This window comes from Dipodomys spectabilis, unplaced genomic scaffold (genome assembly GCF_019054845.1).
Source record: "Dipodomys spectabilis isolate Male_0828 unplaced genomic scaffold, ASM1905484v1 ptg000436l, whole genome shotgun sequence".
Classification (NCBI taxonomy): domain Eukaryota; kingdom Metazoa; phylum Chordata; class Mammalia; order Rodentia; family Heteromyidae; genus Dipodomys; species Dipodomys spectabilis.
In genome coordinates, this window is record NW_024871113.1 from 4,781,733 (window position 1) to 4,798,512 (window position 16,780).

Genomic DNA, 16,780 nt, shown 5'->3' on the forward strand with positions numbered 1-16,780 from the left:
AAATAAACTAAAAAGAAAGTAAGCATTCTTTAGAAAGTCAGTTACTATTTTGTTAAGTATCTGATGAGAGCAAAACTTTCAGGTTGCTATCATAGAATAGTTTCTACTTAAGTCAGGGAGACAATCAAGAACAACTTAGGAAACCTGAGGCAGGGTCTAAAGGTAGACAAGAAAAGACTTGTAGAAGAAGAAAGTTCAATCATGAGAATTTCCCATGATTCAGTGGAGAGAGACATTCTAAGAAGAGATGCTACAAACTCAGATGTTAAATGAAGTATATCTGGAGATCTAGAAACTGCTTTTGTGCAAATGGTAAGTGTAGAAGGAAATTTGAATTGATCAGCCTTTTAGATAGCATTTTAAGTCTGTGACAATCAGCATCTGGAAATGATTCTTAGAAAGATTAGGCCACCATAAAAGAAATGTAAATCAAAACAACATTGAGATTCTACTTCACCCCAGTTAGAATGGATATAATCAAGAAATCTAATAACAACAGATGCTGGAGGGGAAGTGACCAAAAGGAACCATGCTACACTGTTGGTGGGAGTGTAAACTTGTTCAACCACACTGGAAAGCAGTATGGAGGTTCCTCAAAAGACTACACATAGATCTCCCCCATGACTTAGAACTCCCACTTCTGAGCATGTACCCAAATGATCACAAACAAGCCCATACTAAACCTATCAGCACAACTATATTTATCACAGCATTATTCACGATAGCTAAGATATGGAACCAACCCAGATGCCCCTCAGTAGATGAACAGATAAAAAATGTGATATATATGCATATATATGCATATAATGGAATTCTATGCTTCCATCAGAAAGAATGACACCACTCAATTGTTAGGAAATGGAAGGACTTGGAAAAAAAATCATATTAAGTGAAGTAAGCTAGACCCAAAGGAATATAGGTCTCATGGTTTCTCTTATTTGCAATATGTCTGGGATAATCTTATCAAATGAGCAGAAAAGTTCAAAAGCTATGTACATATTTCCATAAGAGATCATGCTAAGCAAAATGAACCCAAGATATGGACACAAGAGGGTTTTCTTTGTTGTAGTTATTTTTAATGGACTATGCGATTTTTTGTTTCTTTTGTATTTCCTTCCCTTCCCCCTATAGTATATCCCCTGTTGTCACTATACTTAATTTTGGGACCCTCCATCTTGTGTATTCATTTATCTAATTTGGGGAGGGGAAGGAGAACAACAAAATGTTGAAACAAGGACACAGGATGACCCATTGCAACAATGATAAAAGACACTGTAGGAAATGATCTTTATAACTTCAGTAGGAGGTGGGGGGTGGGGAGGGAAGGGATAGTAGGAAAAAAAAAACAAAGGAGGGGGTAACAATGTTTGACAAGAAATATATTCATTACCTTACTCATGTAATTGTAACCCTCTGTATAGCATCTTTACAATAAAATTAAATTAAAAAAAAAGAAAGAGTAGGCCACAAGAACCAATATATTTCCTAGGTAATGACTTTGCCCTGTAGCTTGTGTTGAAATATTCTGGGGTGGGCATATAGCCTAAATGGTCACTTCTATACTCTTTCCTAAGATTTCTCAAAATGAAACTAATGAAAACAATTTAATTCTAGGTGATTTGAACTCTAAGCCCTAGTAACATAAAATTATTTATTTCCTGAAAGACAATAATTTGAATTGAAGTAACAAAGATTACAATTCTGCACTAGAAAGCCAATTTCCCAGAAGCAAATGAGTAAAAGGAAAATGTGTTTTTATTATATTATGTTTTACTTTTCAAAAGTCCCAGCTTGCCTAAATATGTACAGTTGTGTTCCTGTACCTGGAACTAAGAAAGACAACCAATAAATTATTTCATTAGATTGATAGAGTGTGTTAAGACTGGGCTCCACCAAAAGCATCTGTATGAGGCAGAAATGACATTTTATCTTCAGGTAGATCAGTGAAAATCATAAGCACAGAGATGAAATATTAAGACATCCTGATAAAGTTGATAGCAGGAGATTATAACTCAAGTTACAGAACTAAGGATAAGACACAAAGATTTCTGATAAAGTCCAACACCTCCTCCGTACACATTTTTAGCCGTCTGAATTATTATTGTATTCACCAGAGGTGAGGATGAACCTATACTGACAAAATATTGTCTCTCGAAGACCATATTTGCATTAGGATTCACTCTTAATATTATATTTAAAGCCAGCCCGGATAAGATAATCCAAGAACCTCTTATTTCCAAAAAAACTACTCAGAAAAAGCCCGAAGTAGAGCTGTGGTTCAAGTGGTAGAGAGCTAGCTTGAGCACACAGAGTCTTGGGGACAGAACCCAGGACCTCATCTAAGCCCAGGACTGAAAAAGAAAGGAAGGAAGGAAAGAAAGAAAGAAAGTAAGAAAGAAGGAAGGAAGGAAAGAAAGAAGGAAGGAAGGAAGGAAGGAAAGAAGAAAGGAAGGAAGGAAGAAAGATACAAAGAAAAAAGAAAGAAAGAGAAATAAATGTGATGACAAGAGCATGGTAAAGTAAAACCTATTGGTTCTACTGACACTCTCACCTCCTATCCTATTCAACAAATCCTGGCTCCAGCAAGGCCCAGAGAAGCACACTGGTTCTAGAACTATTTACATGCACATCATCACTTGCATGCTTCCTCCCCTCCTCCCCCCCAACCCCACAGTCAGGTCGTCCATGGCTTCCACATTCTTTCCATTATGAATCTCAAGAGCAAACTAGTGTCCCTGGGCAAATTTCTTTTCTCTGGACCTCAATGATCTGGATGCGGGGCTGTTAAATCCGGATCATTTTAGCTCACCTGCTGCTGTGCCCCTTCTGTTAGGCATATGCCTTTGGCTGTTTGGGTGGCCCTTTGTTTCAACCATTCCAAGTCTTTTTATTTCCTACAAGATGATGCTTAAGCATGCTTACACCCAGATTTGAGGATTGGGGATACATTGATCTCTTCACTCTCTACTTGCACCAAAAAGCAAAGGTGTCAGATATCACTGTCCTCTTCCCTAAAGATCTTTTTTCATATGCCTCAGGTTCTCTTATCCCCCTGCTCCCATAACCCCATTTAGAGACATCTGAACCTAAACTACAATTACCCTGGATGAGTGTTGCTTACCTGCGTATCCCTTGAATTCTCTACCAGACTGGCTTTGAACAGAGGGCCTCATGTTCCTGATACAAAGCTGAGTTATACTGTACAAATGGACACTCAGGTAGCTAGTTATTTTCCAAGCTCCTTCAAAAAAATAATGATTCTGACAAAGCTGGAGATCATTTTTTGGTCAGTGCCCCAAATTAAGATGAGTCTGGACAAGAGGTCATATTCTTAAAGCCTTCTTAAAGCTACTGTGGAAGTCTAGCTTTAAAGAAATAATGAGCAAAAAGAAAATAAATACAGAGAGCAAATAAACAAATATCACTAGTGAAGTTGAAAACCTCCAAATAAAGAATCCCTTCCTGCCATTTTCTTCGATGAAGTTTTCAGGATTCTGCTATTAAAGATGCAATCTAACCCTTCTAGTTTACAAAATGCTTTGAGTCTTGTCACATTTGTTAAATTTCAACTAAGTAACTCATACCCTGGCTGTATATGTATGCAGATCTCCATTCATATGTATGAATGTGTGCAAGCTATATAGTGTTGTTTCTAACCTGATTGCATTTGAGGTCTGCAGATCTTTATACAAAGGGCTGTTGCTAGATGTCTGAGTAATTAGGGATAGGCTATAGCTGAGCACCTCTGAAAGTTGACAATATGGTAGTGGAGTCCCATATAGAATAACTCATTATTCACACTGAGGCGTTTGGTTTCGATTATAACATGTTTAAAAACTGTCAGTCTCTGAAGAAACACTTGATCGTAGTTTGTGGTACTGTAATGAAACGATATGGTAAACACAGAAGAGTTAATGGATGTAATACTCTCAGGGTGAAACAACTAGAAAAGGAAAGAAATTACATAAAAGGAGGAATAAGATTCATATTGCTCAGTGGACATACAGTTTGATGTCTGGGGTGAACTACAATGGAGCTCTATATTGATGGGGTATGAAGTTCAATTCAAAAAGTAGTAGGGATATGAAATTAAAGAACAAGGCCCATTTTTGTCTAGCATGGGTGAAGCCTTAGGTTCACCTTTAGCCAAACACACAAAATAAAACAACAAAAGGAAACTAAACAAAACTAAACAAAAACAAAGCAAAACATAACCAAGACATTAAGGAACACTAGAGAAGCTAAAGTATTTACTTTTAAGCAATAATAACAACTGACGTGTATTTTAGCAAGAAATTGTAGATGATCAAAGCTTCATTTTTGGCATCAAATGTGTAGTAGATTGGGAAAATTAATAAACATCTTGTCTCATTTCAAGGCAAAGGAAAAAAAGTGATTTGAATAGTTGATTCAACTTATTAGGGATAGCATCAAGCTAAAAATAAAACAAAACAACAAACAAAAAAAGTTTTATATAAAAATGGAAACAATTGGGCTGGGAAGGTTGCTCAAGTGGTAGAGCGGTAGCCTTGAGCTGAAGAGCTGAGGGACAGTGTCCAGGCCCAGAGTTTAGGCCACACGACTAGATCCCCCCAAAATGGAAATAATTGACAGGATGAAGTGACACTGTATAAATAGCAATAACATTTATTTTATCTCAATATTTTATGAATATTGATTGCTATTCATCTAACAGAAGTATACATCCAGAATATGTCAAAAACTAAAAAAAAAACAAAATTACAAACAATCCAATCATAAATGGAAAAGTATATACATATATTATATATAATGTTCAGCATTTTTACCCATCAAGAAAATCCTAGTGAGGATAGCCATTATCAAGAAAACAAAAAAAAAATCTGTAAGGATATTCAGAATGAGAAGTTATATATACTGTTTGTTGGAATGTAAGTTAACCCCAACACTATAGAAATCTGTTTATACATTACTCACAACCCTAAAGCAATAAAACTACCATATGATCCAGCTATGACACTTTCTGAATATATAATGAATAAAATTTAAGCCAATCTATAAAAATCAAAGCCAAATTACAAAGAGATGAATGAATCTGAATACTTATGTAGGGCACATGGGCAGCAAAGATGGCGCTGAGAGGGAGTTGAGTGGGCAGAGCCCGATTTGTGTACCTTCAGTGCATGAACAGCTCATGGAAGCTTAGGGCATGATAGAGTGTGACCTTTACAGTGATTGGTTGGTTCCTTTTCCACCCCTCTCATGCCACACGGTCTTTTCCTTTAAAAATGCTTGCTGTGCAGTAATAAACGAGTTCCTGCTTGACTCCCTGCTGTCTGATTGTCTCTGGGGCTAAGGGAGGCTGGGGAACAGGTGAGCTGCGCAGTGACAGTTCCTTGGACCCCCGTCCTCTTCCTTCTGCAGGATGGAAAAGACCCGCCATACTTATCTCAGCAATATTCACAATCATCAGATTATTAAATCAGTTTAAGTAGATATTATCAGATAAACGTGAAACACACACACACACACACACAAACACACACACATATATATATGACATATATGTCACTTGCAGGAAAATTGATGTAATTGGAGATCAACATTTAAGAAAATAAACTAGCCTTAGAAAAAATATCACATTTTTTTCTCTCATATGTGGAGTCTTCTAAAAGAAGATAGAAAAGTAGAAGAGAAACTTCAGAGAAGAGAAAGGGAAAAAGTAGTATGTAAGAAAGGTGATGAGAGAAGAAATGTAGAAATAATATAACCAAAGTACATTATTTCATATAGGAGATATCATGATTAAGCCCATTATTTTATTCAACTTATATATGGTAATAATTTTTTAATAAAAAAGGATGTTTCTGCTTTTGAGGCCCCTATGTAGCTACAACTCTGGGAAGAAGTAAACATACAGAAAAAATCATGAAAACATGTCTTAGAGAAAACAGAAATAATTATCAATAAATTGGGGGAACATTATTTCTCAAGAAATCCCCACAATCAGAGAACTAATGTGAGAAAATCAGCATGAACTGAACAAAGAGAAAGTTTGCAATTCACAAGAATTTTGATCCATGTTGTCATCTAAATATCCCCAAATATATCAGACTACAGTTGATTACAGGGGCACCTATCCACATGACAGCCTTTATAGGGATTGATCCCAAGTTTCCAAGAAAATTTGTCCTAGAGTCATGGACTATTTGATATTCTATATCATAGGAAATAATAAGAAAAACATGACATGAGTACTGTAGCCCTACCTTTTCTTCTATGCTCTAGGTTTACTAAGTTTATCTACCTAATGAATTTGGTATTGACACTCAAAAATGTTTAGGTACATATGTAAAAACAGAACCATATATTTCCCTTTTCCTCCCCTCCTTACTTTTCCTCCTTCCCTCTCTGTATTTTTCCCTCCTTCCCTCCCTTCCTTCCTTCCTACTTCCCTTTCTTCCTTTCTTCCTTCCTTCTCTCCTCCCTCTCTCTCTGCCCTCCCCATGCTTCCCCTTCCCTCCCCTTCCTTTCCCCTTCTTCCTTCTTTCCATTTTCTTTCCCTTCAGTGGTTGGGCTTGAATCAAGGACCTAAGGCCTTGAATATTCTAAGCATGCAATCAGTAGCTTCATCTCCAGATCAGAACTAATATTTCAGAATAATTAAAATGATAAATTTGTTTCTTTATAAATGAGGACAAAAATAAGCCATAAAAAGGAATGAAATATGTCATATCACAATACTATTTCTTGAGTTTATGATCTCATAACTTTTGAAATTTTACAATAAATCAAAGGTAGGGTATTTCCTTTCCAAATTATAATTATCTTTTCTTTTAGTCTTGAATCAAATCCAATCTCTACCTTGAATTTTCTAATAGGAATAAATGTTTATTTTAACAGATAACACAAATATTTTAAATGCATTTAAAGTAAAACCTATCATTTATAATACTTAAAAGAATTTTATTTGAGGATGTGAAGATTTTTGGTTATGAAAGATGTTTCAAAGACAATTGTGAAGTCACATTCCATTCATTTAGGGACATCTGTGAACAAGAACATATTCACCAAGAGCAATATATTCATTTTAGAAATATACATTTTAGTCATTTAAAAAATTATCTATGAAGAAGCCAACTTGAGTTCAGACAGAAAGTGATTATAATTATTCTGAGTGTGTATACATATATATGTATGTATATATGTATGCATATGTGTGTATGCATTTGTGTATATAAATATGTATGTATATAAGCTAGAACAGCACTGGATTTATTCTGTTTTGATAAGCTTATTCTGAATTGAACATTTTAAAATCTTCTTTAGTATATATTCCATTTGTGGAAGCTACCAACCTCTTTCTCCCCTTCTCCCCCCCGCCCCCCGCCCACTGTTATAGTTTGGATGTAATGTTTATATATTGTTTATGTATTGAAAGCATGTTCCCCTAGCTATGGTGATTTTCTTAGAGGTTCTGGCACTTCTAGAAGGAAAAACTACCTGGAAGCAGTTTGTCCCTGGTAGCATGGGTCCTTTGTGGTATATGTTGTCCCAGACATCTCTGGGGCTCGAATCTGCTTTCTGTCCATGCTTTGAGCTCCTCTGCCATGTTGTCTCTATCACAAAGGATGAAACATTGGAAATTGAGTTAAAACATGTAATTATTCCCTTTGATTTGTTCTCTTGAGCATTTCAATCATAGTTCTTGAATAATGCCAACTAACACAGAAAGTTGGAACTATATAAGTGAAATCATTGCTATGATAACCCGACAATATGGTCGGTCATGGGGCTTGAACTCTGGGCCTGGGCGCTGTCCCTGTGCTCTTTGGCTCAAGGTGAGCCCTCTACCTTCTGAGCCACAGCACCACCTCTGGTTTTCTAGTGGTTTATTGGAGATCAGAGTCTCACGGACTTTTCTGCCTGGGCTGGCTTTGAACCAGGATTCTCAGATCCCCGCTTCCTGAGTAGCTAGGATTACAGGCGTGAGCCACCGGTGCCTGGAGACAATATGGTTCTTAAGCCTTTGGAATTTGGAAAAGGTTGCAGAAGTAGGCTAAAGTAAGTCCAGAAGTCTGTAAAACAGAACTTAATAGGAAATTCTGTTGTGACCTCAGGAAGAACTGATGCTGGTAACACTGTACCTGAAGTTTCTAGTGGGAACAGGTCTGTATTGGGAATTAAACTAGAATTATTTTGTGTTACATCCTAGCCATCAGTCTATATTGGGAATTGAACTAGAGTTATTTAGTGTTACATCCTAGCCATTAGTCTGTTGGGAATTGAACAAGAGTTACTTTGTGTTACATCCTAGCCTTAGTCTGAATTGGGAATTGAACTAGAGTTATTTTGTGCTATAGCCTAACAATTCATCTACTTTTTACCTGTGACCAGAGATTTTGAGGAAAGCTGTGTTCATACATGATAGACAAATTAATCTGAGGAAGGAAATTTAAAAGTAACATAACATTTAGTCTTTGTGCCAGTTATTAAAATCTCTTCCTAGCTAAGGATCAAAAACCAGAGTGGAATGACTTGAAAAACAAGCAATTTGCCCAGAAGAAGATATTTCTGATGCTAAAAGTAAGTCTTTTTTGTGTATGCATAGGAACGATAGTAATGATGCCTTGAGAATATCTCAGGAATTGGCCAGACCCTCACCATGTCAGACTCAAGAATGTGAAATAGCAAACCCAGTCGAAAGATTTTTGACATTGGAAAGTGCTTTCTTTGTTTCTAAAGCAACTTGCTCATGTAGGAAGCTATTTCCCCAGGATTTGACACCATGCACAGGTGTCCAGACACTTACAGGTAGACATCATCATGGCTGAGAGGGGAGCTAGCTACTCAAGTTGGTATCAGAGCCTGTCATCATTCTTTAGGATGTTCACTTTTCAGGCTTCAGCATGGCAGGATTATGAGGTCTTGGATGCTTTTAGTCGAACTCCATAGGAAAGACTGGGAAGCTAGACAACACTAAGCAATGTCAGGTTTCCCTCAGCAACAGCTTTGTGGGTGATGCCTGAAACTGAGAGTGAAGCTGAAGGTGCCGGGAGCAGAAAATATCTGCTTAAGGGAAGCTCCAGGCATAGATGCCATACAGGCTACAACTGGCAAGACACTAGAGACAGAGTTGCTGCATGACTTTGGAGCTCACATCACACTACCACACCCTCTGGTTACTAGGCATGGAGCTACAGGATGTATTGTTTGTTCTGCAGGGTTTTAGCCTTGCTTTACCCTGATTTCTCATTTCTAATGTTCCCATTTTTAGGAGTGGGAATATTCTTGCTGTGCCACTGTATCTTGTAATTTGCTATCTATTGTTTGTTTTACTAATAATTTTTTAATTTTATTGTCAAGGTGAGGTACAGAGGGGTTACAGTTACATTTGTTCCTCATTTTTCTCCTACTTTCCCTACCCCTAACACCTCCCCTCCCCAAGTTGTTTTTCAGGGTCTCACAACTCAGAGATTGCTTTCAATCCTACAGATGACTTTGAACTTTGATATTCAGACTGTGGGGTCTCTAGGGAATGGACTAATTGTATTTTGTACTATGAGATAGACATGAGTCTTCTTGGAGCTAGGTTAAAAGTGTTGGTTTGAAAATGATTTGTCCGGCCCAAGGACTTCTGCATTAGAGGTTTATTTCTTAACTGGTGGCACTATTTTGGGAGAGTCTACCTGGAAACTTCAGGAGCTGGACTCCAACTAGAGGAAGAAAGTCACTGAGGGTATGCTTTCTGGGGCTGTGTCTTTCTCTCCGGTTGTGTTGATCTCACTCTATTTTCTATCTACCATTAGACAATAAACACATTCCACCACTGTGATGTTCTGTACAGGCGCATTAAGACGTGCAACCACCAACTGAACTCTCTGAAACCTGAGCCAAAATAAACACCTCATCCTTGAAAGTATTTTATCTTTTTTTTTTTTTTTTGGTCGGTCATGGTGCTTGAACTTGGGGCCTGGGTGCTGTCTCCGTGCTTTTTTTGCTCAAGGATATCACTCTACCACTTTGTGCCACTTCCATGTTTCTGGTGGTTAATTGGAAATAAGAGTCTCAAGGCTTTGAACTGCGCAGGCTGGTTTAGAACTGCTGTTCTCAGATCTAAGCCTCCTGAGTAGCTAGGCTTACAGGCGTGAGTCACCAGCCCCCGTTTAACTTCCTCTCTCTCTTTAACACTCTTCGATCATTGTTTTCCTTACTGTCCATGTCCTAAATGTAATAGCTAAGGCACAGAATGCCTAGAGGATTTACCTGGCAATGCACAGCTCCAAAGAGGCTGTACCCTCTGCTGGTCATACTGGGAACATGGGTAGTCAGAGGCTAAGCTGACTTAGATGACCGGGCTGCGCTAGTCAGGTGAGGCGGGTTGTGAAGCAGGCTGACCCACTGGGAGGCTGGACCACACAGCCTTTGGCACACCCATCCCTGGCGCTCTAGAGTCCGTGGGGCGGAGCGCGCTCAGCCAGTGCAGGTGGCAGTGGCCGGCGGGATGTACCGGTCCTGGGTCTCAGGGTCTGCGGGTCCGCAGCGCCAAGGGGCGGCGGGCGGTGCAGGCAGCGAGGTGCTGCAGGCGGCCAGCGGGGGACGGCACTCGCTGCTGCTGCTGACCGACCACACTGTCCTCTCGTTGGGGGACAACAGCTGCGGCCAGCTGGGCCGGAGGGGCGTGCCGAGCGCGAAGCAGGCAGGTGAGTGCGGGGCCCGGATGGGGGTCGCGGCGGGCCGCGGGGGGCTGGGGGCTAGGGTTCGAGGTGCTCCGAGAGGCTCGGGCGCGGGGGACCCAGATGCGCGCCGCCCCGGCTCACCCCATCAGTTTCGTTTCGGGACTCCTCGGACTAGTTTCGGTTTCCAGTTCATCCGGGAGAACCGAAGAATTGCGCGAAGCTGGAGGCTCCGCCCCGTGTGCCCAGCCTGTAAAGGGGACCCCTCCGCTGTCTACCCGGTCCTGGCCGCGCCATCTGGGGGCGCCGGCTACCTGCCAAACATGGTGTGTGGGTCTGACACCGGTAACTAGCATTTTGTACCCACTCTTACGGATTCTTGTGGAAACACGGAAGGAAATCACTTATAACTTCAGCTCATAGACACTTTCCAATTTCCAAACTCAGAAATTTGGAAACTGTATCCGAATTTTCCCCCTTGTCTTTTTTTCCAGGTATATATTTAATTTTGATGTCAAAGATCTGCCATATGTAGTGTGTTGACAACTCTGTTAATTGCGGATTTAATTTTTTTTTTTATTGTAAAGATGCTACAGAGGGGTTACAGTTACATGAGTAAGGTAATGAGTGCATATCCTGTCGAACATTGTTACCCCCTCCTTTGTTGTTCTCCCTCTATTCCTTCCCTCCCCCACCTCCGCGACTCCTCCCTCACCCCAAGTTGTGAAGTTTATTTCTAATATACTGCCTTGTTGCAATGGGTCATCCTGTATCCTTGTTTCAGCGTTTTGCTCTTCCCCTTCCCCTCCCCAAATTAGCCAAATGTATATACAAGATGCAGTGCAGTGACAACAGGGGATATACCATAGGGGAAGAACATACAAAGGAAACAAAAGGAAACAAAAAAAAAATCACATAGTACATTTAAAAAGGACAGCAACAAAGAAAGAGCTCTTGTGTTCATATCTTGGGGTTCATTTCACTTAGCATCATCTTATATGGTCGTATGTACATAGCTTTTGAGCTTTTCTGCTCATCTGATAAAATTTTCCTAGATGTATACTAATTATTGCAAATAAGGGAAAGCATGGGACCTACATTTCTTTGGGTTTGGCTTACTTCACTTAATATGATTTTTTCCAAGTCTTTCCATTTCCTAACAAATGGTGTCATTCTTACTGATGGAAGCACAGAATTCCATTATATATATATATATATATATATATATATATATATATATATATATATATCTCACATTTTCTTGATCCATTCATCTACTGAGGGGCATCTAGATTGGTTTCCTATCTTAGCTATGGTGAATAATGCTGCAACAAACATAGTTGTGCTGGTAGCTTTAATATGGCCTTGTTTGTGATCATTTGGAGGTTCCTCAAAAGACTACACATAGAGCTCCCCTGTGACCCAGCAATCCCACTTCTGGGCATTTAACCAAATGATCACAATTGCAGTTTTAATTTATTTTATTGTTTAATTTTTTAAACAAATGTAAGAATGTCATGAACATATTACCATAGTACCCTGGGTCTTGCCTGCTTGCTTGCTTTTTTCCTTCCTTCCTTCCTTCCTTCCTTCCTTCTTTCCTTTCTTTCTTTCTTTCTTTCTTCTTTCCTTCCTTCCTTCTCTCTTTCTTTCTTTCTTTCTCTCTCCCTTCTTCCTTTCCTTTCTCTTCCTTCTTTCCTTCTTTCTTTCCTTCCTCCCTTCCTTCCTTTTTCTTCCTTCCTTCCTTCCCTTTTCTTCCTTCCTTTTCTTCTTTTTTCTCTTTCTTTCCTTCCTTTCTTCTTTCCTTTTATTCTTTTCTTCCTTCTTTTTTCCCTTTCTTCCCCTTCCTTCCTTCCTTCCTTCCTTCCTTCCTTCCTTCCTTCCTTCCTTCCTTCCTTCCTTCTTTCCTTCCTTCTTTCCTTCCTCTTGAACTCAGGGCTTGGGGCAGTATCTGAGGATTTTTGCTGAAGGCGAGCACTCTACTACTTGAGCCATAGCTCCACTTCTACCGTGTGTGTGTGTGTGCGCGCGCGCGCGCGTGTGTGTGTCTGTCTGTCAGTCATATGACAGACAGGACTTTTCTATATGAACTGGCTTTGAACCTTGATTCCCAGATCTCAATCCCCTGAGTAGCTAGAATGTAGGTATGAGCCACTGGTGCTGGGCTTATTTTTCCAAAGGACATCTATCTCCGTGTGTGTGTGTGTGTGTGTGTGTGTGTGTGTGTGTGTGTGTGTGTGTGTGTGTGTATGTGTGTGTGTGTGTGTGTGTCTGTCTGTCTGTTTGTCTGTCTGTCAGTCATATGATGAGAAAACAAGCCACATTTTGAGAGGTCTAATCAGGAGTCTTTATTAGAAGGCCAGTGATCACAGACATACTCTTGACATAAAGATCTGCAGCCTTGTGAATACACTTAACACTGTCATAAAACTGAGCCATGAGAACAGAAGAGGAAAGAAAGAGCAGAAAAACAATACCAATAATCCAGATGAGCTCCAATGGAGAGCTGAAGTGCGCTGTCATGGTATGCCTGTGCCTGAGCTGGTCCGGGCCTAAATAGGGTCAGGACAGAGGGCAGGTTCCAGGGAACTTGAGATCATGACCCAAGGCAGGCAGGTCCAGTAACCTATTGTCCAAGTCCCCACTTCTGCCTCTAAGAATTCAGGCACCCCCATCACTGGGATGGTGGGACTTTTCTGCCTCCACCATGAAGATAAAATGGCTCCAGTTAAACCCAACACCCTATCATCCACTATATGGCCAAGATGGTGTCAGTTAGATTCAGTATCCCTACTTAAGATCTATCTATCTATCTATCTATCTATCTATCTATCTATCTATCTATCTATCTATCTATCTATCTATCTATCTATCTATCTACTTGCCTACCTATCTACCTATCTATTCTATGCCAATACTCAGGCTTGACCTTGAATCCATGGCCTTATCATCTTGCTTAGCTTTTGTGCTCAAGTTTGATGCTCTAGTCTTGCTTGAACTTTGATCCTCAGATCTCAGTTTCCTGAGTACCTAGAATTACAGAGTTAAGCCACCAGAGCTCAGCTTTCCTTAGAAAAACTTAGATGCAGGGGATCATATACATATTTAACAAGGAAAAGGAAATTTGGGATTCAAGCGATGATGTACTGTGGGGAAATGATTAGGAAATATATGAGAGAATAATAATGAGAGAGACAATATGGATGGAGGTGGCCATCCGATGTTAAATATCCAGGCAGCTAGGATCTGGTGGCTCATACCTGTAATCCTAGCTACTCAAGAGGCTGAGTTCTAAGGATCCTAGTGTGAAGACAGTCCAGTCATGCAAATCCAAGAAACTCTTTTCTCCAATTAATGAGCAAAAAACTAGTTGAGCTAAAAACCACACAAGAGAGTGAGGTTTTAAATTTAAGCCCCTGTACCTACACACACACACATACACACACACAACACACACAACACACACACACACACACACACACACACACACACACACACACACACACACACACAGACACAGAGCCAGGCATAGAAAGACAAGTACCACAAGATCTGTGTCATACATAGAATCTACAAAAGCTGATCTCATAGAATTTGAAAGTAGAAAAGCTACAGTGGCACACACCTATAATATCTCCTCTATGTTGGTTATGTCAGGAAGATCAAGCTACCTATTAAGACCTTGTCTTGAGAAAAAGAATAAAAAAGAAATAAAAGAAGCTGATGATAGAATGGAGGTTGAGCCTAATGAAAGGGGGCGGGAAGAAAAGAACTGGGAAAGTTTGATTAGTAGTCCTGAGCCACTTAGGAGTGCAATTACTCAGTAGGACGATTTTGTGATTTTGGAGTGCGATTACTCAGTAGGATGATTTTGTGATTTTGGAGTGCAATTACTCAGTAGGATGGTTGTAGATGATGTACCATATATATATATATATATATATATATATATATATATATATATATATATATATATATATTTCTTTTTGGGTCCGGTCGTGGGGCCTGAACTTTGGGCGTGGGTGTGTCCCTCAGCTCTTCAGCTCAAGGCTTGCACTCTACCACTTGAGCCACAGCGCCACTTCTGGTTTTTTTCTTTTTGCTTATGTGGTGCTGAGGAATCGAACCCAGGGCCTCATGCATGCAAGGCAAGCGCTCTACCACTGAGCCACCTTCCCAGCCCTGTACCATATATTTTTTTAAAAAGGCTAGAAGGAAAAATTTCAAATGTTTCCATCATAAAGAATGGGCAAAGGTTTAAAGAGATAGATATGTAGCCCAGTGCTAATAGCTCATATCTGAATCCTAGATACTCAGAAGAGGTGAGATCTGAGGATCAAGGTTTGAAGCAAGCTGGGGCACAGAAGCATATGAGAGTCATATGCAATTATCTATCAGAAAACCTGAATTGAAACTGTGGCTTGCTGGTTGAGTCTTGTGTGAAAAGGCCCAGGCTCTGAGTTCAAGCCCCATTTACTGGCACACATATATGTACATATACAAAGAGAGGGGGGAGAGGAAGAGAGATATTTGACCTGATTTAAAGATTACACAAATTATACTTGTATTAAGACATCATATTGTACACTATAATCGTGTAGGATTGTTAGGTTATTATGTATTGATTTTTTTCATCTTTAAAACAACAAGACAATTTTTCCTTGAGTTGGCTGCCAGTGGCTCATACCTGTAATCCTAGCTTCTCAGAAGGCCAATTCTGAGGACTGAAGTTTGAAGCCAACCTGGGGAATTCACAGGAGACATCTCCAATTAACTACTACAAAAGCCAGACATAGAGCTGTGGCTGAAGTGGTAGAGTAAAAAAACTCAGGGATAACACCCAGGAGTGGCACCCAGTACCAGCACACATGCAAAAAATTCCTCAGAAAACTTAAAGAAACATCACAAAAAATCAGTCCAAATAGTAATACTATATCTATATCTATATTGATATTGATATCTATATATGTATATATGTGTGTATATATAAGTGTTTATATGTATACATGTATACACACATACATATACAAATATATACACACATGTGTGTAGTCACACATATAATATGTACACATTGGACTGTAAGAGAAGATAAGGGTGTGGAAAGGGCTGTTTTTACAGATTTATCCTACTACTGACTCTGGCCTTAAATGATAACAGTTACTCCACTTTCTGATAAGATAGAGGAAAACAATTTGTAAAGAGAAATTGATCTCCTAACTAAAAGCCTAATGCCATGTGGGGGAGGGGAACAAAGAACAATTTCTAGGTCAATTGAGCCTCAATTGCCTTTGGCTCAAAATAACTCAGACTGGGAGTTAGTGGTTTATGCCTGTAATCTTGCTACTCAAGAGGCTGAGAGCAGAGGACTGAAGTTCAAAGCCAGCCTGGACAGATGGATTCTATTTTGAATTAACAAAAAAAAAGTAGGGCTACAAATGTGGTTCGAGTGGTAGAATGTGGACCTTGAGCCAAAAAGCTCAGGGACAGCACCCAGGCACTAAGTTCAAGCCCTAGAACTGTCACAAAAACTATTTTTTTGAAAGGGGTTGGAAATAAAAACAGGCAGAGCTTTGTGTTTTCTCTCTCTCTCTCCTCTCTCTCTTTCTCTCTCTTCTCTCTCTCTCTCTCTCTCTCTCTCTCTCTCTCTCTCTCTCTCTCTCTCTCTCTCTGTTGGTCATGGGGCTTGAACTCTGGGTCTGAGCGCTGTCCCTCTTCAGCTCAAGGCTAGTGTGCTACCACTTGAGCCACAGCCCCACTCAGATCCTCAGATCTCAGCCTCTTGAGTAGCTAGGACTACAGGTGTGAGCCGCTGGTGTCCGGCTGAGCCTTGTATTCTCCAAGCACTGTGCCTTTTAAACTATATCCACAGCCCTCAAAGGGTGAATTTAGGATGGTATGTCCTAGCCCCCAACACAGAAATGAGTGACACTGGGACCCTTGGTGCCAACAAAAATGATACAAATTTTTACCTATAATAATTTAGACAGACATTTTGGGAAAGTTTAGACTGGCTTGTAGAGGAATGAGATTGGGTTTTCACTATAGACTCATTTAGGAGATCACTCTCTAGGAATTCTTTCCTTCTTCATTTTACACACAGGAGGCAGGCTCCTTGATGATTT

The 16,780-nt window shown here is 39.8% G+C and overlaps 1 protein-coding gene across 1 annotated transcript in view; it reads left to right on the top strand.

Moving 5' to 3' along the window:
* The first annotated feature begins 10,467 nt into the window (after positions 1–10,467).
* Positions 10,468–16,780, top strand: part of LOC122097821 (probable E3 ubiquitin-protein ligase HERC6) — a 54,165-nt gene continuing 47,852 nt past the window's right edge. The window contains exon 1 of the mRNA XM_042668405.1: positions 10,468–10,682. Within this exon, the coding sequence (XP_042524339.1) occupies positions 10,484–10,682 (199 nt within the window). The 5' untranslated portion in view covers positions 10,468–10,483. The remainder of the gene's footprint in view (positions 10,683–16,780) is intronic.